At 49.3% G+C, this 25,617-nt stretch overlaps 1 protein-coding gene across 5 annotated transcripts in view; it reads right to left on the bottom strand.

The window, feature by feature from the left end:
* MLPH (melanophilin) overlaps positions 1–15,685 on the bottom strand; it is a 30,026-nt gene extending 14,341 nt beyond the window's left edge. For 2 of the 5 annotated variants that reach the window (XR_007507070.1, XM_049808875.1), the window contains exons 1-8: positions 14,478–14,924; positions 10,218–10,439; positions 9,860–9,996; positions 8,470–8,508; positions 7,260–7,354; positions 6,106–6,234; positions 4,450–4,645; positions 2,967–3,127 (exon numbers count right to left, since the gene is read on the bottom strand). Coding sequence is in view for 4 of the 5 variants with exons in the window: in XM_049808875.1 (XP_049664832.1) it covers positions 2,967–3,127; positions 4,450–4,645; positions 6,106–6,234; positions 7,260–7,354; positions 8,470–8,508; positions 9,860–9,996; positions 10,218–10,439; positions 14,478–14,587 (1,089 nt within the window). In the remaining variant the exon portion in view is untranslated. Of the gene's footprint in view, positions 1–2,966; positions 3,128–4,449; positions 4,646–6,105; positions 6,235–7,259; positions 7,355–8,469; positions 8,509–9,859; positions 9,997–10,217; positions 10,440–14,477; positions 14,925–15,590 lie in introns of those variants that run through there. The other 3 variants (XM_049808867.1, XM_049808883.1, XM_049808893.1) reach the window with 3 other exon arrangements.
* Positions 15,686–25,617: the final 9,932 nt, after the last annotated feature.

Genomic DNA, 25,617 nt, shown 5'->3' with positions numbered 1-25,617 from the left:
ACAACCCATAAGGAGGGCATCAGTTAGGGCAAACTATCACTTGCTGCTGGGTAGGGAAGACAGGTTACTCTAGCAGAGGTGCCGCCTCCAGTCTCTCAAATGCCCAAGACCTCTAACAGAAGCTTATGTAAAGAAGAAGAGCCAGACAGCATCAAAGTTTTGGGAATCCAGAACAACTGAGCTCCCTTGAGGTACAGCAGAATAACTTTTGGGGAGAAAGTGTGTAAATTGGCACTATTCCTTGTGGCTTGGTCCTGTTCCTACTTGGCTTCTAAAGACCTGAAGGCAAAGACCTGCACAGTTACCAGTTCAGGGCTTTTTTCATGTCTCTTCAGGTTTAAGAGCTTTTTTTAATAGTTGGGTTTTTTTAAAATTTAGTCCTTGCACTTTCAGCTCCTGGAGTCACAGGACTAGAGAACAGCCTCTGCTTTTGTTACTGGAAAAGTTAAGTTTCTTGTGTTTGGGACTGAACAGTGCATCCTCTCCAGAATTAAAGCAAAAGCGATTTTCTGATCAAACATTTTTTGACTAACTTGCACCTAAGGCAGTTTTAGGAAAGAGGTTTTTCATCTGTGGGGTCAAAGTGATGCAGGGCAAAGAGCTGAGCCCTCCACCTCTTGAAACCTTCAGATGCCAATAAGGTGCCTACCAGGAAAACATTGCTTTTGAAGGCAGGCTATGGGATTCAATACAGGGTTGACTAGGATTAACAAACATGCTTCTGGACCCTACATCCACAGGCCAACATTTTGAAACCCCAAGGGGCACAGCCTCTGAGAAGTGCAGTGCCAGGATGACCACTTGTACTCAGCCATCTTCGCTGTCCCCTGGGATGTCCCATGAGGGGTTGGGATACCCCAGAAGTCCTGATGATAGCTACACGACATACCCTGGAAGTGCCTGTTAGCAGCTCAAGAGCCCCTGCTTTGCTGCTCAGGACAATGCAGTCTGCTGCTTGCTGTCCCAAATCCCTCATGGCCTGTCTCTGCCCTCCTGCCAGCCTCAGCCCCTCCATCTCCTCCAACTTAAGAATGAGAGGATGGACACCAGCCTCTTCTGAACCTCTTCCAGCTCTGCCATACAGAACTGGCTACCACCGAAACCTGGATGTTCTCACCTTCTCTCTTCTTTGGGCTTGTACCTGGCCTTTCCTTGGCCAATGGCAACAGTGATGCACGTGTGCATCATTCTGAAGTTAATGGTCCAGCACAGAGCCAGGTCTCTTCCTGCTGGTCGAGGAGAAGGCTCTGCAGGAGGGTGGTTGCTAGCTGTAAACCCATCAGCAGCACAAAGGGCAGGAAGGATGAAGAGCTATTTAAGCTAATGAACAATGTTGGCATAAGAGCAAATGGGCTTAAATTGGGAGCAAGAAGGTGTCTCATAACAGCTAGAGTGACAAGGCTCCACAGCAGCCTTCGTACTGGTGTGACACAGCAAACCACAAAGCACACTAGACCACCCTGAAGTGAGAGCTTGCCCAGCTGATGGAGGAAGTAATCTGAAACATTGGTAGGAATTTGGTCCCATTTCCCCACTGCAAAGCACAGTGCACATTTCATGCCTAACGTACCATGGCCTCATTAAGGATGCTCAGTCCAGGGTTCTTCCATTTACTGTTGACTGAAAAAGGAATGGCATTTACTAAATAAAACCTGTGCCGGGAGAAGTAAAAGGCAAAGGAAAGGTTTCCCTACACAGGCACATGAAGTGTGGTGCCGAAGGATGGTTGTGGTCACAAATTCCCCCACTGATTACCCAAAGAGGGGTCCAGGACATGCAGAAATTACCAGCTGTGAGCAGAGACTGGCAGCTGGCTCTCCTCGTGTATCTGTAGCCGAACACTACCCTGCATTTTGCTGCTCAAGAGGTCCAAGAGATGCTTTACCATTCTCACCGCCCACCATTTGCAAAGGTGGCATAGGGAACTGCAGGTCCTTGCTTGACAATTAAAACACAAACCCGCAGCCTTTTTGATACCCTTCTCTAGCCTGTTTCCCCCTATTATCATCATTCAGGAGAGATACATGACAGGTCGTCCTGACCCAGTCTTACAGGGGCAGGAACGCTACACGCTGCAAAGGAAGAAAAGGATCTTGATGATTATTAAACATCTCTCTCCAAACCTCCGTCTGATCATAAAGCACCAGCACATTCAATTGAAGAAAGCCTTTTTGGAGACAGAAAACCATAGGTAACTCGCAGATTAATAAGGACAAGCTGGAAAATTAACAGCAACAAAGGCAGGCTTGTTACTGTGACAGCAGCATGGGCAGAGGGAAGCCTGATTTTCTTTTTGCCGTGACTGCAAAAGTGGAAGGGCTGGAAGGACGACCTGGGAAAGGAAGCACAGAGCTGCAGTGTACTTCTGCATCATCCTAAAAGGGCAGAGATATGTCTATTCTCCCTCATCTTAATGAATGAAGGAGCCTTAAATGCACCTTCCCAGGTCTCAGTCCTGCTTCCTTTTCATGACCGCCTTGACAGGTCCTTCAAAACACAGAGGACAGGACATGGCCTGGGCATTCATCTCGCCGGTGCCACACAACCATGATGTGACACCTAGCTGAGCCGTCTCCTAGGTCATCCCACAGGCCTGATGTATTGCTCTGACAATGCAAAGTGGCTATAACCCCAACTTCTCAGTTCCTGAGCTGAAAAGGAGGAGGTATCTCGAGCCTACAGAGATCTGGGATCCACTCTGCTCCCTCTTGGGTCCACACATGGGAAGCACGGGCACCAAACCACCCCTGCACAGAAGGGCCAGCAGTTGTGTGGATACCTAGGGCACACTAGCTTTTTTGCTCGTGCTCCACATCCATCCTGGCTGGATCACACCCCAGTTTGCCATCACTGCTTGTCTTCTCCTCTGAACCATCCTGCAGTGCATGGATAACAAGCGCCGTTTATGGCAAGAGAGGCTTGGCCACAGACTTGGTCTCACAAGAGGTTCAACAGCTGTTTGGTACCTGATTCCCAGAGTGGTTGATGTTCTCCTGGGAGGAGGCTCTGTTCCGGCGTTTTGTATGATGGGGCAGGTAGGCAGGGAACTGGGCTCCCTTCACATCCTCATCAGAGGTGTCCATATCTGCAGAGTACCGGGACCGGGGCTGCTCGTTCCAGTGGCTGCCTTTGGAGAGAGAAGGCTTCAGCACAAAGGTACAAGAGATTCACACCCTTGAGTTCCTTCCTGGACATCGGCCCCATCCTTAAGACAAGCAAACAATGAGGCACTTCTCCAGATCACACTTTCTATCCTTTGGCAGGAGATGCTTCTGCAAGAGAGACCAAGGTTAAGGATGGCTACACTGGACCATGCTGCATGTCCACCCACTGTGGCCACACAGCACCTAGCTCAGCGGGGTCCCACGGAGCACTGCTAAGATAGCAGTGGGCACAAGGAACATCACCCTTGCTCTCTCATGTCCCAACCAGCCAGGACCCTCACGAAAAACTGCTATTGCCTTCCCAACTTTGTTGGAGGCCAGGTTTGGACACTGCCCTTCATGCATTGTCCAGGTGCTGGAAGATGTTTAGCTCAGGATAGAGAGGGACCAGTCTAGGATGAAACATTTAAAAGAGCGGAAAGTCTCCTTTTTAAAGGAGAATTTCAAATGAGACAAAAACAATGAGAGAAAATGGAATGAACAAGCCAGAGGGCCCTGCTGCTGTGTCACTCCAGTGGAGTTCAGAGCAGGAATTTAAACAGTGTTTTAAACAGTGTAAGATTTACACAGTGTTTCCTAGTGCCCTGAAAGTACACCCAAACAGTTGGAGACCCAGAAGGATATATTCTACAGCTGCACATGCACAAGCCAGTATCCAACCCTCTTGGCTCTACTATCACAGCAGGAAAAACACTAGTAGTAAAAGGCAAATTCTGCACTATCATTTGCTAGGGTATTTACAGACTCACAAAATCACAGATCCTGCAGCCTGCCAGTGCACCCTGCCCAGCTACAAGGATGCTACTTAATAACCCCCAGTGCTTGCCTCCAGTTCTTGTCCAGTCTTACTCCAGTTCAAGTCCCCTTAAAACTCTAAACTTTCTGCACCCACAACATCCTTTGGCAAGGAGTTGAACTCATCTACCGCTGCCTACCGAGGAAACACATCTCATTGTTTCTAATAGTGTCCATTTGATTGAATCTAGTTTCTACACTGGACAAGACCAATAGATATGAAAGGGATGGACACCTTAAGAACAACCCTCTGGCTTTGAGAAATGAGTTTGTTGGGAACCAGACCAGCCCATTACAACTAAATAACTTCAGCCAATTCTTTCAGGAGAAAAAAATCACTTTTGCAGATGGATACTTTTTCTTGACCCTCAATCCTTTTAGTGGCTTTGAGGCTGTTCAAAAAAATTAAAAGACATTTTCATTCTGGTCCAAGTCTTACAGCCACTTTTCCTCAAAAGGATACAAGAGGAGCCTGGCCAGAGACACCTACCAGGTTTTGCATTTCTTTCCAGGCTCCTTGTCCGTGAATTGACGGTGAGCCGAACCTCTGTGCTGAAGTGCTGCTCTGGAGGGCTCGTGCCCGGTCCCTGTTCCTGCAAGACGTGGTGGAAGACCAAATCTGCATCTGCGATCCTGGACTCCTTCTGGGAGGCATCTTCAGCTGAGTTGGGGAAATCTGGGAAGGACTGAGAGACGAGGATTGCTGCTGAGCTACTGCCCGTGAGGACCCCTTGCTTCTCCTGACCTTCTCCAACAGCTCCTTGCTTTATCCTCCAATACATGCATGGATTGACCTTTTATAATGCCAATTCCTAATAATCCAGTTTAAAGATTTTGCCTTGCTGATAAACCTTGAGCAATACTTCTCATCACTGCCAGGGGGCACTGTTAATTTTTACAAGAACTGGGCTCAGAGTCCCTTCAGCTAGGCTGCAAAAAGCTCTGGTCTTTTGAAACACCGTGCCCTTTCACTTATTCAAACAATAGCCACCTTCTGCCCCTCAAATAATCTGCAACCAATAAATCAGATTCAGATGATCTGGACAGAGGCCAGCCTTCTCTAGACTCAGGTTGAATTCTGATGCATAAAGATGGCCTTAGATAAAGAAAGAATTAATCTACTTGTTTGAGGCAAATTCTTGTCAATTTGCATGGAATTGTGTGGATTGTTTTTCTTAAACCTTTTGTTACACAACTCAGCACATCCTACTTCTACCCAGGAGTAGAATTTAAAGTATCACAGTATCATTAGAAGGAAGAAGGAGCTATTCAATGTTTTAAAAGTGAAATTTCAACAGGAAAGGCAGACAGGAGCAGCCTAAAAACCCTGGTCTGAAGCATCTCAGGCTGGAAGGCCTTTTGCCCCATCTGTGTTCCTCCCCAGAACTGGAAGGTGGGGATGGCTGACTCCCAGCCCTTGGTGGGACGACGGGGCACAGTTCACTGCAGTTGCTCGTGCTAGAGCTGTGCATGGGTCCTGCTCCTGGTCAGGAGCTCCCAACACCAAGACACATGTAGTGCCCTGCATAGAAATAACCAGTGTTCATGCAGTTTTTTGTTGTCCCCATGTTCTCCCCTCTGACTGATGGGGCCCGCCACCCCGCAGTTGCCATTGCTGCCATCACTCTGGCTCTGTGGGATTCATCTTTTCAATTTTGCAAAGGTTGTGTGCCCCATGAAGCTGCAGGCTGGCTACATCCCCAGTGCCACCACATGGCAAAACCAGCCCCAAACCAGATGGGATGACGGGATAATGGGACAAGAGTCTGGTTTCATTTCGTCCCTTGAATAGTGAACCTCCACAAGGTCACTGGAAACTAGGGTGACCCATAGCCTTGGGACAGCACAAGAAAACCACTGTCTGCAGAGAGCAAAGAAATCTGCAGGGAGAAGGCCAGAGAACCTCTTGCTATCTCATCTTACCAGTCATCCTCGCTTCAGTCAGATGTCTTACTCCTGACTCAGCCTGAGGCAAAGGACTTCAAATGGAAGAAGAGATAGCAAGTGGGGCTATGGGGAGAAAGGATTGGCATCATTGCCTCTAACACCAGTTGAAGGAGGTGTTGATAGCTGAAGGACGAGGTAGCAGAGGTAGCAAGGAGGAGGAATAAGAGAGGAAAGGAACCCCCCAGCACTCTCACAGTACCTGAAAAGCATCCGGGCTGCTGGCTGCTGGAGAGAGCTGCACAGACTGACGGCGAGACTGAGCAGAGTACTCCGAGTCCAGTTCAAAATCAAAGGGATGGACAGACAGCAGGCGCTTTGTCTTGCACATCTTAGCATATGAAGTGCAAGAAAGGAAAACTCAGCATAAAACACAGTTGACCTTGGAGAAGGGGGAAGGGACGGCCCTTGTCTCCTTAGTTTGCCTGAATTTGCACAGCCCAAAGCAAGGCTCCTGCTTTTTGCAGAGAAAATTTGTGTCTGATGCTGTCCTGCTTGCAGGGAGCCAGGTATATAGGGCAGCGTGTGCTTATGCTGGAGTCAAGGAAAAGTGGGTTCCTGATTTCCACAGTCTCTGGCTCAGGACTGTGGCCATGAGCAGACAGCGAGAAGCTCTCTCCTGGTTTATAAAGGTGCTATGGGAAAACTGAACCAGGTTACAGCTGAGAGAGATCCAGGAGATGCTTTTGAGTCCTGATGCATGTCCCTGTCTTCAGAAAAAGGATGCTGTGGGCAGATCTCCCTGGATATTTGGGAGGTCATCAGCTGCCTTGGGGCAGAAGCAGCTTGAACAAGCCTCTAACACTTCAGAAGCAGATCAAAATGAAGGATTAAGTGTGTGAAATGCAGCACATACCCATAGCCACAGGCTGAGATGGTACGTATGTAACAGCATGTATGTAACTGTACCAGCACTTCAAACACACTGGCAGATTTCACACGTGCTGCAGGGAGACAAATACACTTCCCATCAGTTGTCTTAATCCGTACACATAGTCCCAGGAAAACCCAGGAGATAAATGGATATACTCATGAACCTAGCTGTGCTTTGCTCCTCTACCAGGTATGTCTTCTTCTAGTAAAAAAACAAGTGGGTTCCTATTATATGGGTGGGAGCTGGGAATTTTATATTGATTGGGGACATCCTTAGTGTCAAGAGTGGGTCTTTCTTCCAGAGGACAAGTATTTGTGATTTTACTGACTGGGAGAGGGGTTTATTTTAGAGAAGGAAAACAGAGAAAGGCCCAGTTTTGAACGTGGCATAGAAACCCACCACCACCACCACCACCCAAGGCAGGCCAGCAACAGCTGAGGGCACAGAGTGGGGCAGAAGGGGCCTCTGAACGAAACGCTTACTCTGCTATAGCACTCTGCTTCAGCTCCACGGAGGACATCATCTTCGTCATCACTTTCATCCCCAATGTCACCGCTGGTGAGGAGCTGGCATTCACCTGGAGGCAAGACAACGGCACACTGTGTATGGGCAGCTCCCGCACCCTGTTCCTGCGGGAGGTAGGTCCCCACTGTGGTGGTCACACCAATGCACCTGTAGGTGAGGCCATGCCTCTTATATGGCGTGAAAAGGTCCAGATTAGAAATACCTCCCACAACTTTTTTTCTTCTTTAATTTTTTTGCATATTACACCATGGCCAGCAGCTTGCACAAGTAAAGGGAAGGAGACAAAGGATGGGAAAGGGAAAGGAGCATCTTAAGGTAGCCCCAGTGCTGCAGCTGGCGTGCAGTGACCACAGTTTAAGGTCTCTGGGGTGGAAGATCTTCAAGGTGCAGTTCGCAGGCAGCACTGCAGATACCCACTCTTAGCACTCGATCTTGCAAAAGCTTGGCTGGCCTCTCATTGCTTCCCTTTCCAGCTGTGCACCATCACAGAGGTGGAAGTGACCACCGCAGGAAGATGAAGTGCACCTGCACCTCAGAGAGCACCCCAAGGTCCACCCAGGTGAGCCCAGTGTTTGAGGGCACTCCAGCTCAGCCCAACATGGCTCTGCTTCCACTCTTCCTGGTTGCCATGAGCCAGATCCACTATCTATCAGTGACCTGTTCCTTTCTGGGTCCCCGCCTCTGTACCCAGATCACTGCCAAGCCCAGCAGTACATTGGGAACAAAACAAATGCCAGACCAAGTCCAAAGTCAAGGTAGGCAAAATGCTCTTTCCTGTATCAAGTGGCAAGGTGCAGTGAATCTTTCCTGCAAGGGCTCCTAAGGAATGCAACCTGAAGTCCAAAATTCAGTGGGTTCCTTAAGAAGAAGGCCAGCTTTAACGTATGACGTAGGTGCATTGAGATGATGAGTACTTGCAAGCTTCAAGTTTGGCATGGAATTAAAAGCCCTGTTGTATCTGAGTCTGCCCTTGGAGACCCCAGGTGTACCGCAGGGCAAGAGATGAGCATTACGGTCCACCTCCACCAAGGTGGAGAGACTTCCTCCCTGGTCCAGCCACACCAAACCACGCTGGAGTGCCCGTAGCCAGAGGGTGTGAAGAGAAAAAGACATTGGAAACCTCTCTTGAACTGCAAGCCACATGCTGCAATTCTCTTTTTTACTTACTGTTAATGTCTGGCAGGCTATAAACTCTGTCATGAAGACCTAAATGAAAAGAAAAATAGCGGGAAAAATAAATAAGCACATTTTCTCCAGGTACCTCGCGGAGAACAAGCCTCAGAGCTATGGTTTACTGGAGTTCTCATTCTCCAGCCATCACAAGACACAATCATAAAAGGCTCTATAGAGAGAACAAAACAGGCACTTGGAGACAGGACTTGACTTTTAAAAGTCAAAGAGCTTATTGCCACCACTTCCACAGTCCTGATGCAACATAGCCAACAGCAGAAGACCACGCAAAATGCAATGGTCTCACATCATTCTGCTGTACCTCCTGCAACCAGAGATATGTCCCAGGAGGAGATACTTGCTTGCTCAGGGGTCAAGCCAATTCACTGGTGTTAAGAAAGTAATGACAACAAAATAATTTCTTTTTGAAAAAGACATCCTCACGCTTGCTTTGGTTTTCTCTAAGATTGTCCCTTCTGTATGGTTTGATGCATTTGCAGACTGCATGCTGCATAAATTGTCTCTCAGTCCATTAATTTTATATTCAATGCCACTACTCTGCACACTCTTTCTGATATTTCTGCCATGAGTGGTCTGGATAAAAGAATGATTGGACTACTTGAATCAGCTCATGGCTATGGTATTTGTGCAAACTTTTCTGTGGCTTTTCAAGATGGGAATAAAATCCACACTGGTTTTCAAAGGCAATAGCTAAAGCAGTGCAGGAGCTGTATGAATGGCAACTAGCAGCTACTCAGTAAATAATACTGTATTAACAACAGCTTTCAGCATATGTTTATCCACTATCAGACCAATATCAGAAATACTGAAGATCCATAAGCTCTGAAGAAAATAGCTATGGTGACAGGTAACTCACTAATTTTGATACAGTTTTGTCAGTGCCAGAGCATCATCAGATTGGCTGTAAAAATCATTAGATCACGGCGTAAAAATGAGTGCTGGCTTTATCCAGCCAGCTGGATGTTTTGGACCTGCAGGTTAAACTTAATTTCATAAGCTCTCCCCTGTGATGAAAAGAGCTAAAAGAAAGAAAAACAAGAGCTGCAACTCTTGCATACTTAGAAACTGCAGGACATGAGACTTCTAAAACTAAGCACGCGATCTTCTCAAGTCTGTGGTAAAAACTTAAACCTTAACAGAGGGAAAAAAACCTAATCCACCAAGAACATCTGCTCTGGTGATCTCAGTATGAACTCACAACTCTGAACCTCTGCTTCCTCCCCAAGATGTTTTGAACGGTCTCGAAACCACACAGCACTCAGAGTTGCATCAATGCTGATGTTCCTCCCTTGGTGCATCCCAACGCTGTGCTGCACAGACTCCCAGTGTGCAGCAGGGCAGGAGAAACCCTGATGCTCCTCCTCACCTAGAAATGCGGAGTTCACTCCCTGCCCTGGCTGCAGCCTGCCGTAGAGGGACTGCAGCACTTTGGCACTTCCAAACCTCTTGAAACGGGAGCGCACGTGTTCGTAGTACCACTCCAGGGAACCAATCTTCACGATCCTGCCCAAAGAGAGGATGCACACAGAGGTGAGCCAGCCCAGCCACGCTCATGGTGACCAGACCCTCACCCAGAAACCGTCCCTTAACCAAAACACAGCCTATTTTCTAACCAGCATAACTGGTTTCTAACCAGCATAAAGGGTTGCTGAGTTTGGGTGACTTCTTGAGCCTCAAGCCCTGAGGCTCGCCTTGCCCCTTGGCCTCCATCACAGGAGTGGTACCTGGAGAGGCGGCAGGGATCACAGACCCAGCCTTGCTCCTTCTTGTTGTAGCGGCTGCAGTTCTTGCAGGTGTAGAAGTGGCAGTCCAGGCACTGCCGCTTGCTGTTCAGCAGGAACTTGAAGGGCTGGAGGCAGTGGACGCAGTGGGTTTCGTTGAGGTGGGACTGATTCGTCAAGAACTCTCTCTTGTTGCTCTCTTGGTCAATCTTGCATTTCAGCTCCCTGCAGAAAACATTCCAAAACACAGGAACTTGGGTTTTTTAGCACTTCACTGTGAACTCTCACATGGAAAACCCTATCATGCTTCAGTCATTTCAGGAATGATTTTCCAGGGAACATCCTGAGTCCCACAGCTTGTGGAAACAGCTGTAGGGCAAATGTAATAAATAACACATCACGAGTTAAATAAGCCGAACAAAGAAGTGCAGTCCAGATTCAGGGCAGGTTACTATATGTTAGGATCTGCCGCTATTAATTTTAAGATTAGATTTGATTGTCCTGTTTGCTTCACAGGGTATTGATCATAAATCCCAGGAATCTCAGGAGAGCAGCTCTTTTTGAAGTCTCTGGCTGCATCCCAGCCCAACATAATGTTTGAGCCTGAAGTCCAGCTGGGAATTAAAAGCTTTCTGGAATTCTCAGTTAAACAAAAGAAGAAAAAAAAAAAAAGGCAAAAAAAGCAATCTGAGATTAAAAAGTATTAAAAGGGGTTTTAATCTAGTCCTTCATTGCTAAATTTAGTGGAGACTTTTATTAAGGGCAGAAGTGATGTGCAACAAGGTTCTGCGTGTTCACAGGACAGCAGTAGAAGGAGATGTTCACAACAGTCCTGTGAAAGCCCAGCCAACAGGAATGTTTTCCAAGAGCACCTTCTCCTGGCAGTCCACCACTACAGGCTTCCTTCACTATCCAGATCGGGCCGCTAGAGCAGGTCCCCATGCAAGAAGGTGCCTGTGTGGGGCTGAACCCCCAGCGACAGCCAGGGCCAGCTAAAATGCTTGCCGAGCTGGTGGGGGCCCACTACGCTACCCAAAGGCTTTCTGTTTGTTCCCTGCACCATGCACTGCCTCCGGTATGTTTGCCTTTGGGGCTATGGTTGAGAGCAATGTTTGACTTGTAGGGAAGGTCCTAGAAGGTTGTTTTCTGTCTAGGCAGGGTTAGTAAGCTGCATTCTTCAGAGCAGAAGTCAGCCTGGGTCAAAAACCTCAAGCAATCAAGTCTGGAGGCTGCTTCAGGAGCACAGTGTGGACCACAAGGCTTCTGGTGGTGCTCCCAGTGTCCTCCAGCTGCTGGGGAGATGGGCTGACGCTGGGGTGACCGCAGCCAGAGCCTTGCTGGTGTGGCACTGCGGTGCCAGGACGTCCATGGGAGCAGTGATGTGGCTGGTGGTGGGAATGGCATGAATGTAAATCAAGCTAATCTCTGTTTAACCAGATCAGTTTGCACATTAGGGATCAGCTCTCATTTTTTTTTTCCGGGGGAGACTTTTCTTGCCAGCACGCCTGTGCTGTGTTTGCTGTTACACAGGAGCGATATCAACTTGCATTAACTGAGGATCTGGGACATGTAGAAATCAGTATAAAGACTGAACCGGGCACCTAGTTTTTATATTCAGCTATTCACCATCCTAGCAGTGTTTTGAACAACTCTGTGCAAATGTTCAGCAGTAAATTTATATGTGGCTACTAGAACCAAACCCCCAAATAGAAAACCCTTGGGTTGGGTTTAGTGCTCCTTTTCCACTCCCCTACTAAGGCTGTTTCCAGCAGGATCCAATCTTTCACTGGACTGCTTTTTCTGGTTCCCAGAGACCGGTCGGATCCCTTCGCCTCCCCTCCCTCGCCCATGAGACCTGCCAAAAGGACAAGTCTCAGCCAAACCAGTTTAAAACCTGCAGGAACTACACGCCTCTTGTCTCCTTTTACCAGCAGGAGCACAAGCTACCCCTTTCCCTGCTCTGCGCACGGCAGAATAAATCAGCGGCGGTGGGATGCCAAACTGCAGTGAGGTCAGTCCATCTGAGCTCCAGGAGAGACACAGGGAGCCATCCCAAAAACAGCGAGTTGCTGGCAGGGAGGTCTATGGAAGGAAGCAGGGAGAGCCCTCACAAAGTGGCCATTATTTAATTTTTCGGGCAAAGCATTACCCTCGCATGGTTATGTAGTTTCTGGCCAGCTGAAGCCTTTGTCTGTTGTTGGTGAATAGCTTCTGCCAAAAAGAAAATGCAGAGAAGCAGCAGAAAGGGAAGAAAAAGACCAAGCTGGGGGCAACATTTCTTCAAGGCTTGCAAGTTGAGACAAGCCCAGTGAATAGAAGAGCAAATGAATAGAGAATCAAATGGGGATGGCGAGAGCACAGGGAGCAGGGTGAATGGCTGCAGGGTCTCCCATAATGTGACATCATGTTCCAGCTTGTTACAGGCAGAAAATGTTCATGTAGTTCCATGTCCAGCTTGCAGGAACATGGCAGACTTTCCTAGACTGGTGGTCTGGTCTATGCCAGACTTTACAGAAATATCTGATGTATGGCCTTAGCTGAGCTTGTGGAGAGAGGCAACCAAGCCTTGGACTGGGTAACATGCTCTATGCTAGAGACTCGGGCAGTGACAGGCACCACTGGGTTAATGCCACCCCTCTGTGGGGCAAGAATAAATGACAGAATGAAAAAAGAGCCTGAAAAAAAAGAGCCATGACTGCTGGGGCAAAAGGAATGCTGCTTAGGAGAAGAGACAGCAGCTGGGTAGAAGTGTTCTGAGACCTTCCCCCTATCTTACACCTCCATACCATGGCTCTTAATTTGGGAGCCTCCTGGGCATCAGAGTGGGCCCAGATAAGCCAGTCTGGCACCAAGGTCAAGTAGGTAAGGAATTCACCTCACCCACTTCTTTGCTGCCAGGCACAGCAACGTCAATCCCCACCTCCTTCCTCCAGGCAGAGCTGAGATTCATCACAGGGGAGACATTCACCCTTTCCAGAGTGATAATTTTTTTAAACACCCTTGTCTGATCTCTGTCCTGCACTTCAGAGCAACCAGCAGAGGAAGACAGTAGATGATGATACTGAATTATCTCTGCCTCCCACACAGGCTCGGTTTTCTTAGGCAAAATTAATCAGGAGGTTCAAAAACATACGACTGAGAGCTTCTCATGGCTAATGGTGTAAACAGAGAGGCTCCTGCACAGCCTTGCATGGAAACCCATGACGGCAAATTTCTGGGGGATGCTTCGACAGGTCAGATGCAGATATCCCAAATGATGAGGGATGACTCTCACCCCTCACCTTTCCCTTTGGATCTGCTAGAGGAACCAACGAGCTCCTGGCAACGCTGTGCCATCAGCACCTTCTCTGGCTCACGAAATTCAGAGCTAGGAGAGTATGAGGACTCAGTGGGAGTGCAGCACTGCCCAAACCCTGCCTGGGAGCATGGGACATCTCGTTGGGATAATAATGAGAACCTGGCCAGACCCTGCACAGGGACACTGCAGCTTCTTGAAATAAAGCTAAGAAATTAAGTTCAATGCCTGACGTAGTTAACGAACAAGGCCTAAACCCCCAAATTTCTCATGCTCAAAATTTAATCTAATCTGAACATTTTTAAAACAGCATTTTTGTCAAATGCCCTGTTTATAAGAACTTAGAAGATACATTTATTTGCTGCTCCAGTGATTTTCAATCTTTTCCCAATCTGTGGCCCCCTAAAACTTTCCCAGGACAGTATGGCCCCCTGTGAGCATATTTAAGGCTACTACAGTAGGTTTACTACTCCTCTCAGTTATTTTTCCAGGAGCCTTCAGGAGTCTGTGGACTCCCAGGATCCACTGAATCACTGAATACCCCTCCTGTCCTAAACACACAAGAACCAACACGTGAAATAACAGCAAGGGAGCCAAATCCCATCCTTTGCTCCAAGGTAAGGTCTCCCCGTGACAGCCGTGCCAGTGTCAATCCCCACAAAGGCATATCCTGAGCAGGGGCCAGATATTTGTCCCCATAAACTACCTTAGTGACACCGATCTGCATCGCTGCCAATGGCACGGCGCCAGTTTGCACCTTTGCAGCCCGAACACGTCACCTCGCTGCTGATAACGTAATCTATTAGCCACCGGCTTTAATTTTAACAGCGAGGTCCTGGCTGTTCCTCCTCGCCCGCAATCTCAACGTGTCGCTTTATTCCTACCACCCATATGCAACAGGACGTACGGGGATCTGCGGCTACGGTTTGCTTGCACCCAACCTCGCGGGCCACGGAGCAGATACTCACTCCAGCCGTTCCTCCTCTTTCTTCCGCAGATCAAAGTCCCGTTGAACAACTTCCCAAACGTGCTTGGCCTCTTCATCGGTTAGCTTGGAGAGGTCCAGCTTCCTCCCCATCTCGTCCTGGCGAGGGCTGAAGTCGGTCCCGTTACTCGCTACCCCGAGCGCTCACTCTCCCGTACCCTGGGATGCTGACGGAGGGAGAAGAGCTCAGCCCCACCTCCGTGGCTGCCCATATAAACGGGCAGAGGCAGAGCTGCGGGCAGGCCAGCCAGCTCCTGGCAGCACCGCAAGCCGGACTGCTGAGCGAGCCTGCTCACGGAGACAGGCGGCGAGCAAGACTGGCACGGTGCCTATCGGCTGCGGGGACTCCTCACCATCCGGGCGGGCAGCCCTGCCTTCCCCCGGGGTCCTGCCCAGAGCTGCAGGCAGCTCCAGACCTCGTCCGCCTGGCTGGGGTTGAAGGAGATGTTTACTCTCAGCCGAGCTGCCTGCTTTATGCAGGGTGTGAGAATCAAAGGCAACCTTCAAACGCCTCCCCAGGGAAGGCAGGCCACAGGGGTTTCTTGGAAGGGGGCTGAGCATCCCCGGGAGGAGCTGTGTCTGCACACCCAGGGGGACCGGATCCATCACGGTGGGTCCTGGCCCACCGCCAGCCTCTGCTCCCCTGCTGCTCGCTCGGCAGCTCTTTCTTCTGCGTCTGCTCTTGTTAAACCAATTTCACCCGCCGGCCAACTGCTTTGTAAGGAAAAAATTCAAGAGCAATCTGGCTTCCCCCCACCGGTACAGCCACACCGGAGGCTGGCCTCCCGCATTTGCTAACTGCTCTCACAGCAATTTGGGAAGCAGACCTTTGCTCGTAGCAAACAGCTTAATTAGGACGCAGTGCTCCCCTCATTTACAGTTAGCAAGAAAGGACGGTTTGAGAGGATTTTAAGAAAAAATGCTAAACACATCACATACCTAAATGGATATATATTGCAATAATCCAGCTACCAAAGCTGTTCTCTCACTCAGTAAAACACTCCCTGTGTGTCTAAGCAGGAATTCCCCGGACCTTGGATATTGAAAGAAACCTGTTTCTCATCTTCATCAGAGCAAATATTGATACTACACATACCTTTTTCCCCAACAGGTATCTACACGGGGAGCAAGACAGCAAAACTGAAGAGGAAAACTATTCTGCATGGTGGGACTAGCCTCCCTGCTGCTCAGACACTGTGCTTGCCCATGGGTGCAGTGAATTATCTACCCCAGTAACTCACTTGAAACAAAGATTAGATTAAACTCCATGAACAGAGCCAGAAAAGGATTTTGAATCCAAATTTGGATGAATTTTGTGCAGAAAAGGCGACAATTACAGATGCAATGTTGAGCTTGGATATCAGGACACATGGTCTTTGCTGGAAGCCAGAAACTGATTTCTAGCTCCTCTTCCAGCAGAGATGGGGTCCTGGCAAAAGCAATTAATTTATTGGCAGGAGCCAGACATCAGTTGGGCTGTTCCTTATGTAAGCGTATTTGACAGCCCCTGTGTGCCCCACTGCATCTGAACAGCAGAGCGGGTCAATGGATACTAATTAACATCACAAGACCCTGTTCCAGGGCCTGTTGGTACAATCACGCCAGGAGCTCCAATGCTGGGGTTTGCGGCGGCCAGATCCAAATACCTTCTTCTCCAAAACGGTAAGGAGGTTGCATAAAATCGGGAAGATGTGGCCTGCTATGCAATGAAAATGTGAAAAATGCAAGTGCTCAGCAGTGCAAATACCCCCTCCAAAAGTGCTGGTTTAGCCAGAAAACCACTGTGTGGGAAATGCCCCAGGTGCAGGTCCACAGAATAAATGTCAAGTATTATGTTGGCCTGAGAACTGTGTCTCTTTAGGGAAACTCCCCTCCCTCAGCTCAGTGGTTTATGTACCGGCAAAGAAAACCTTTTTTTTCTCTCTCCTCTTTCAAAGCAGTTTGTTGAATTTTGTAGTGGTTCAGACCCAGCAACCATCAGCTTCCAGCAATCCTCTGCTTTGAGAAGGACAATTAAACCTGCCTGCCCACAGCTCTTTCCCCCATCATCCAATCATGAATAAAGGCTCCCAAATCTTATAAAATTATGCAAAAAAAACCAAAACAACCCCCAAACAAAAAAAACCCCCCAAAAACCCAGAGCCACTCACCCAGACACTACCACATGTTGTAGGGCCAGATGACATTATATGAAGTTCACCAGTGCCTGCAGTGGCCACACACGCGTGGGGTGGAAGTTAGGTGCAGGGAAACAAAGGACAAGGTGAGTTATGCGTTCCCTGTTAGCCAGAGGCTCAACCGGACCTCAAGCCCGGTTAAGTTGGGGGTCTGGGCACCTGGGTGGCACAAAGGGAGAGAGGAGTGTTACAAGCTAAACCTCTCTTGGGAAACCAGGTATGGATGGAGCTTGGGCTTGATTTCTGATTTTCAGTCTTGCCAGATGACAAAAGAATGGGATTTCTGGGGTATCTTTAAGAGAAACTTGCCCTTCCAGAAGCAGGCCCTCTCGTTTAAAACTAATACTCACATGAGCTGTTATCTTTGCAGTTCTTGGTAATCTTTTGTATGACAACTGTGAACTGATATATAGGAGAAGTGGCCTGGACCTTCTCCAGCCATCTATTTTACAGTGGGTTTTCTGATGACTGGGAGTAAACCCATCCTCTGCAAGCAGAGTTCGACAAAACCAACGGATGAAGATACTATTCAGTTGTCTCTAAAGATAGCAAATGCCACCCCAGTGAGACCAGGCAACACTCTCACTCCCCCATCTTCATTTTCAGCCTGGCATCTCCAGATGCAGAGAGCCCTGCTTGGCCAAACCAAGAAAAACCCCACCCCAAACCCACAACAAATTCTCTGAGTATACTAATACCTGATTTTCCAAACAGCTGCCCCAAGTGCTGCAGAGGTTCCCCCTACGCTGCATGTAAAACCAGTGCTGGCACACACAGGCAGCCGCAACCAAACCAGATGGGCAAATGGCAAATGGCACTTGGGGATGCAGGAGAAGGACCCGCTATGCTGCTTCCACCTCACACAAGCAGTGCTTTGCATTGGATCGCCATGCCAGGGTGACTGCAGCACAGCATGGTGCGCCCGCAGGCTCAGAGGTGGGAAAACAAGGTCCTGTAGGCAACAACCAGCAGCTACTGAAATGATGCTCGGGTAGTGGGTAGATTTACATTGGTACCAACTCCAGCTTTGCTCCTCACTCCATGGATGACTCTGATGGGTGTTTTGGCTCCCATCAGCATAGGGTTATCCCAAGCACCCAGCCAAGCTAGAGGAGTTTCCAAAAGCCAGGTGGAGTCAGACGAGGAGCATCCACCAGCAGCTCCAGCCCATCTCCAAGCCACAGGCAGAGAGGACGCAAGACCCTTATTCACAGGAGCATAGCAAAAGCAGGGCAGCTCCGACAAACAAGGCAGCAGCAAAAATATTGCTGCTGACTCTAAGGAAGCCTTTGCTGCTGGCAGAGGCAATTTCACCGGTGCCTCTTCCTCTCCCACCATCCCCCTGCTATCATCTCCAAGTCATGAGATCTCTTAGGGCTGGGATGGCATTCCTTCTCCCTTCAGCTTCTTGGCAGTTTTACAAAGACCTCTCATCATCCCCATCACGCCGGAGCAGAACAAGCACGACAGGGAAGGGGTGTACAATACCGCTGCTATTTCTGTATGTGACCCGCGAGGGATCATTATGGGTTTTATCTATTAATACAACTGTTTAATTATGTTACGGCATGACCACATCTTATTTGGAATGACCCCAATGGCCTCGCTTAAAGAAAATGGCCATTCAACATTAATTATCACAGACAACGATGCTCTGACATCTGTTGCAATTAGAAAAATACCATCACAGAAGACTTGAAAACAAAGTATCTTTTATAGGTTGGAAGCTGTAAGGACATTTTTCCTAACCATGTGAATGTTATGGAGCTTTAGTCTGGATGATGGCACAGTAGGATATGTGATCTCTCCCTTCTCTTATCTTATCTATCCCAATTTTTCTAACATGGATCTAATCATATTTCTGATGGATTATGCCACGAGCCTACTGTCAACCTGACGCGAGAAACCCAAAACCATGTTCACTGCCCTCATACTGGTCACAGCCCTGTATTCCCATGTATCAGGAATTATCACAGCTTTCCTCACCTGTTTTAACAACACGAGTGAGACTGAACCATCCCAATTCTGTTTCCAACTTGCCTTTGGAAAGGAGCAAATGCTACAACCTCTATTCACTGATTAGCACCTTAATATGAAAACCCAGACACTGGGAGAGCCCCCACCAGAAATTAAGGTTTTTCACAGGAACAGGATTTTCCCTAGCAAGCTAGGGGAACTTGGTCCTGTGGGAACGCATCATTTGCGGTGATCAGAAATATATTTCAAGTATCTGCCTTTGGGCAGGTGGTAAAATACTTGGCAAAAGCCATCACCCTCTACAGCTCATAGAAATTACCAAGGTATCTGAACACGAGTAAATGCCTACAAAATCAACACAAATTCAAGGTCACTTCCAACACAGGTGTCTTAATGGATTATGTCCTATTACAACTCAGCAGCAACAGATGAAAACAAAGACTCTTTTGGGTGACATGGACTGCAGAGACCACACAAATCCTGCCCACAGTCTGGGAGATGTGGTTTGAGAAACACTTTCGGGGTCAGCACCTGGGTCCCGCTAAAGTTCATCACTGACTTTAACATGGATGTGGGAGTTATGCCAGAGACCAATGGTTCAATACATCTTAAATGCGAAATGCTGATAGATTGGGCCAAGAGTACTTTGATACTTCAAAGATCACAAGATCTAGGATGGAGGATGCTGTTCATTAGACAGGCCAGTCCATTCCCACTCCTCTACAGCTGGCAACAAGAGCACGTATCCCCCATCCTTCCCAGTGCTCCGCAAGGAGACCAGACCAGATCATGACGGTCAGGTTTCTACCCCTTCCCTCTGGAGACTATGTCCTAGCCTACCTCAGAGAGGTAGGCTTTAACCCATGTGTTCAAATACCCTCCATTGCAATGGCCTAGGGTAGCTTGAGGGCTCCTCAGTCGTCACTGGCAGAGGTGAAGGTCTTTGCAAACAGCTTAAACACAGCATAGGCCATAATAATCTTGTCTCAAGGCAGGGGATGGACCAGCCACACTATTCTAGGATAGTCCCATCTAGTTTGCAGTAAAACCTAGAGTTTTTCACACCATTTTGACAATGATGAAATGGAAGCTTTGCTACAGACATCAAACTCAAGTGATCCCAGCAAATGCCCAAGAGGGTCATCCTGACAATTTCCATTCTCCCCCCCCCCCACCCCCCCTTTAAATTTTAAATGCAATTATGCTGTGCCTGGGGTTTCAGCGTGCAGCAAGGACTTGGATTAACACTACCCCTATGGAAAGCAACGCCATGGAAGGGACTGGAGGCTTCACCACTTACACTGGAGACAGCCTGAGCATCTACGAAGACATGAAGAAGATCAGAGTTATCAGGTAAGGGCACTAACTGGATGTTCCTGTTCAGGCAATTAGCAGGGTCAAAAATGAAACAAACACAGTTTTAGAGAGCTAACCGCCTGAGAAACAAAGCAGCTTGTGCATGTCTAGGGTGCTTGCTCCAGGCTGTCTGAAGGCGCAGGCTGTCATTGCTGAACTCATTCCTGTTTTGCTAAAGCCCAGAAGGGTCTCTGCCATGATAAGAGGCTAATATCACTGCAAAGAAGAAACAGACCCCAAACATCTGTCCTTTGCTACTGCCTGTCTGCTAACAGAAGATGCTGGGGAGACAACGTAATGAAACAGATGATAACAAAGGACTCAAGTTGTCTAAAGGACATTAGAGGCAAGTCCTTGGATATCAGCAGGGATCTACAGGTGTCCAAACCAGGAAAGATCAAGCCTAAAAACAGCCTGGAAGAGGCTTCATAGATGGGAACAAGAAAAGCAGATCATTCCCACCAGAGGGAAACCCCAAATCAGGAACCCTCATGGAGGTCTTGTTGACTGTCCATGCAAGCAATCACAGCTGGCTTTTGCTTTTTAACTCACGCAAGATAGTGATCAGGACAGAGGATCAGGAAGAGACTCAACATCTTCCACAATGAAAGCCCTGAGGCCCAGGAAAGGCAGAGGACCCCAATGCAGACCACATGGACTAAACCACAGCCTCTCCAAGGCCAGGCTGGATGGTTTCTGCTCTGGAAATCCCTGTGTACCCCGAGTGCACTTACCTCACTGAACAGGGGATTTGGGGCACATGGGAACCAGGATTGGAGCTGGCTTGCCTTCTGCTTCCCAAGGGCTGCTCCTGGGCACTGGGTTGCAAATGAAGTCGATGTCCTTTTCCCTTCAATATTTAAACACTGGAAACAGCAACCAAACCATTGTGAGTCCACAGAAATAGCCATCTAACATGAAAATCCTAAAATCTAAATCCTTTTTACCCTAAAACCTTGCACACGACGCATTTCTCAGCCTCCTGATGAGCATCATGTCATGTGGTGGAGGGGCAGACCTAAGCTATGCTTGGCACCTGACCAGGAGGAAAACATGACTTTCTGAGAAAAATAAGTGTATTGAATCCCTAGAGCCAGCACTAGGGGGAAGACCCCAAGCTTGGCTACCCCTGACCCCTTGGAGGAGGCAGAGTACGGGTCACTGCTGCTGAAGAGCAGCTTAGCACACCTCTACCAACCTCACCTAGATGCCCTAATGGCAAAACTCTCCTTCCCTCACCTTATCTATTAGCCTTATTTATTTTTTTCCTTTGTAGAGGCTGAAAGTTATTCTGAGCTAATTGGTTACATCTGTACAGGCTCACCATGGCTAAGTCACTGGCTGCAGGTATGTGCCCATGCTGGGGGATGTTTTCAGCCTATTGCTCCATTTATTTTCAATAAACCTTAGCACAATTATCTTTTCTTCTGTTACCTCCCAGTAACCTGTTGTGATGTGAGGCAGCATTTTGGCACTCCCAGACCTGCCCAGGAACATCCTGCTCAGAGATGTCCCTGTCTTTACACCAAGCAAGGGTGTGAAGCAGGAAGGTATGTCTCAGGCTGGAGAAAGTTTGGGCAGGAATATGATGGGGCAGATGTAGGTATGGAAAGGAAGGTGCAGAGCCCAGGAGAAGGGCCCCAAGGCTCAAGCCCCATGGACAAGCAGATGGGCAGCACCTTTGGCTTAGCCCTGTGGCCTGCAGCTCCATGGATGTCCAGCCAAAACCTATCCCCTCCATAGCCACACAGCTTTTTTTACCACTGTCCATGCTACCTGCTGTGGTTTAGGTTTGGACCGACCAGCAGAGAGCCTGAAGAAGCTCCCTGTGATGGTTTGCTATCAAAGGAGACTGGCTCCATTCTTGTCACCCAGCCCTGGGCACCTCCTGGCTGTCCCTGCCCTGGCAGCCATCCCCACGCCAGTCTCCCCATGCTCTTCAGCAGCACCTTTCTTTGCTCTCAAGCTGGGTGGCTTGGGCACCAGCCGCGGGATTTGTTTTGAGCTGCAGCTTGTTGCCAGCCCACCGACATGCCCTAGGCATTATTCTGAAACTTCAGCTTTCAGGAGGCTCCCTGGTCCCTCCTGAAGCTGTCCCAGTGCTTCATTGCCCTCCTTGTTCAAGACGTGAGATGCATTCCAGCTAGAAAAGACAGAGTGTGTTGCTTTTCTCTCCACCAGACGCGACCCTGGAGGGACGGGGAGGACCGGTGTGAGGCAGCCAGCAGCCTCGGCGCCGTGCAAGCGCTCCCAGCAAGGTCGCCTAAGGAGAGTCTCACTGGTCGATCTGCTCTCTAATGAGTTTCCATGCATCCATCTCTGCCCTGTACTGCCAGTGAGTACCATTATTCCCGTCCTCTTTTGAACATGCTGCTGGCTGATGGCTCCCATGGCCTTGCTGGGATGAGGTGGCCACTTGCCAGGTCTCAGAGCAGGCAGGGGGAGGGAAGGCAGAGTTGTTCTTCCAAATACGAAGAGGCTGCAGAGGAGGAAGGGTGAGGAAAGAATCCTTCTTGCAATTATCCACTCCCTGAATCTGGAAAGCTCCTTGCACTACCTTGGCTTGGCACCGCTCCCTGGGATGATGGGGGGGGGAAGGCAGGGCACATCTCAGAGCCCAGGCACCCACCATCCCTGGGGATGCGACAGCCCAGAGGGCTGCTCCCTGCTGATTAACAAGTGTCTGACGTGCAGGTTCAAGCTAGGATCTGGCTCCTATGCTTCTCATCACTGTTCCTGCTTGTCTGCTGCTCCAGGCCATGGAGCCAACGCCAGCCCTTGTCCTTTTTCCATCGCTCACAGCCTACCCCTGAGGGCGACCATGCTGGGCTGCCACTAGCCCAGTTAGAGCAAGAGCCACTTGCATCACTGCGGGATGCACACATTATATAATATTACATATATATATATGATACAGTGGTAGTGCAACCTAGCATCCTTGGAGACTTACCTGGCCCTAAGGCTCTGCGCTGAGGAGCAGGGGGTTTTGGCTGGGGCAGGGATGGCTGTGCCCAAGCAGACCTGGCTGGGGCACAGGGAGGCTGCAGGAGGTGCTAGGGGCAAAGCTGAGCCCTGCCTGCCCCTCCTGTTTGTGCGAGCTCGTGCTTGAGCTCACCAGCCTGCTGCTACATGGGCTTGCTGGTGGAAATACTGAGGGATGAGGTCCTTCATCTGAGCATCACCCATGAAGGTCCCAGCTAGCACCTCAGCAGCAGCTTTGCACTGTGGTCCCCAAGCTCAGGTCCTAGCTGACCTCCTCTGTAGCACCTCTGCTATCCCAGCCACATGGGCAGAGCAAGAGGCCTTTGTCTCTGCCAGGTTTTAGGTGCCTCCCAGTTGGTGAAATGCCAGCCACCTCTCCAAAGCCTCTGTAAACCTCGTCACCTCCCCATACTAAAAAAAGCCCCCAGCAACCTCAGGCCTTGGCTCCACAGAGGTAGACATGGACCTGGCAACTTGCACAGCACCGAGCAGGCGATGGAAGTGAGCTGGCATGAAACACCTCCCCAGCAAAGCTCTCTAAACTGCACAAGCTACCCATGACATGCTGGCTCCGTGGCATACAGCTCATCTTGCTTCGTTGCTGGAGATGCTTGGATAAGTCATCTGCGTATCAACACCCTCATTACACCTGGTAATAAATGAACATAAGCTGCTTTTCTTCTCCAGCCGTTCAGGCAGGCTGAATGAGCAAGCTGGAGGGGAAACCAGAAGCCTGGCTGTGTTTGTGTGGTTTTGGGTGAGTCATGAGAGTCCTGTCCCCCCCTATCTAAGCTGCCAAGCCTGCTTCACCCCGGCAATAACAGTGACAATGAGAGCGGGCTGGCGCAAGAAAGGCATTTGTGGTACGGTTTGAAATGGCAGCCTGGGTTTTTTATGTTTTTTTCAAAGATGCAAATTGAAGTGTCTAACTTCTGCTGGCTTGAAGCAGGCGTGGCTTGCTCAGTCTGGAGAGGGGAGCTGCCACTCAGAAATTCTCTGGCTGGAGGGGTAAAGGATGGTCTGCAGGACACGACAGCGTTGGCAGGCTGCAACATGGATGACTCCAGACTTGAGAAGAAGCACCAAGGCCATGAGCAACAGAAAAGGCAGAGCTGTTTTGCCAGGGTCCTTGGATTGATAGGAAAAGGGAAACTTTTTAGCCCATTCCAGCCAGAAAGCATGTTCCACTTCATAAAAGAAAAACAACCTCCTGTGCCTCTGTAGCTGTGGTTTCCTCCGCTGGCATTTCTGATAAAGCTCCAACCAGAGCCAGGCTCGATTTCTTGTGGCTCTTTCCAGTATAATTTAGGTTTCAACCTGGGGTGCACCCAGGGCTGGGGGCATCATGGGTACCCGATGTCACAAGGGCCCCAATGAACAGCTATGGGGAAGGGGAGGTATCCCCACATGGGTGCAGGCATCAAAATATGACCAGCCCCAAATGCTTTCTCGTTCTGCAAGCTACCAACGACAACAAACGTTGTGCTGCATATCACCCTGCTCTGCGTGTCCTTTCTGGGCACCCAGGAAAACATTGCCTGAGTTAAGAAGGAATAATCCCCATGTAGGATTTTTTCAGTTCTGCTGGAGGCTTGAGCTAAAGCCCCCCAACCAGTTGCTGGTGCAGACCCAGTGCCGAAATATGCGGTTTGGGGAGCCCGAGCAGCCCGGGGATGCTCCTCTGGAGAAAGCAGTTTCCTTGTGCCACCTTGTGGAGTCCAGCAAAAAATACAGGCAGCTAGCATGGGAAGCCAGCACGTGAAAAGGGACTTTTTATATTAAAAAAAGGGTTGTTGCTTTGCAAAAGCAGCTCTCTTTTTGCTACTCCCAAGCTGAGCCCTCTGAGTTCTTATCTGTACATTCACCCCGAGGAATCCTAAGGAATCCCTAATGCGCATCTTGATGCCTTCCCATTCACTCTCTCCTGGTCACCAGCTCAGCAGTAAGAATAGCTTAGCTACCTGTTGAGTACATAAACCCCCTCATCACCTGAAATGATACCTCAAAGCTGGACGTATTTGCCTTAGCTCTGGATGCTGAAGCCACCCCCCTTACTCTGCTCAGAGAAAGCAAATATGGGTCATGACCCAAAGGAGGAAGCATCCAAAGCGTCAGACTAGCTCTGGGCCAGGAGCAGTGTTCATGCCCCAAACTGGACACCACTAAACAGCTCTGTCCACCTTCTTCCTATCAACTGTCTAGTCCGACTGCCTGACTGCTCCAGGGCTGACCAGAAGTTAAAGCCTATTATTAAGGGCATTGTCCAAATGCCTCTTTTTAAGGCACTGACAGGCATGGGGCATCGATCACCTCTCTAGGAAGCCTCATGCCTCTGCTCATGCCCGCACTCCAGGTGAGCGAGTTTGCCAGGTTTGGAGTGTTGAGCGAGGCCTTTGGTGTTGGTGTCATGCTTGGGGAGTTGTTCGTTGCAGCTCTCTACATCCAACCCCAGAGCCGTCAAAGGATTTTCCCCAGCCCTGCCAGGTTCAGGCAGCTGGGGCAGCCAGGGGGCACGCTCGCAGCAGCAGAGGTGAGCTAGGACAGGAAACCTCAGCCTGGGGAGCTGGGAGGGTTTTCTTCTTGAGGGACCTGGGCACTTCTTCCACCCCTCCCCGGGACAGCCAATGACCC

The sequence above is a fragment of the Accipiter gentilis genome, chromosome 1, assembly GCF_929443795.1.
Source record: "Accipiter gentilis chromosome 1, bAccGen1.1, whole genome shotgun sequence".
Lineage (NCBI taxonomy): Eukaryota > Metazoa > Chordata > Aves > Accipitriformes > Accipitridae > Astur > Astur gentilis.
This window is presented reverse-complemented; position numbering and strand designations above follow the sequence as displayed.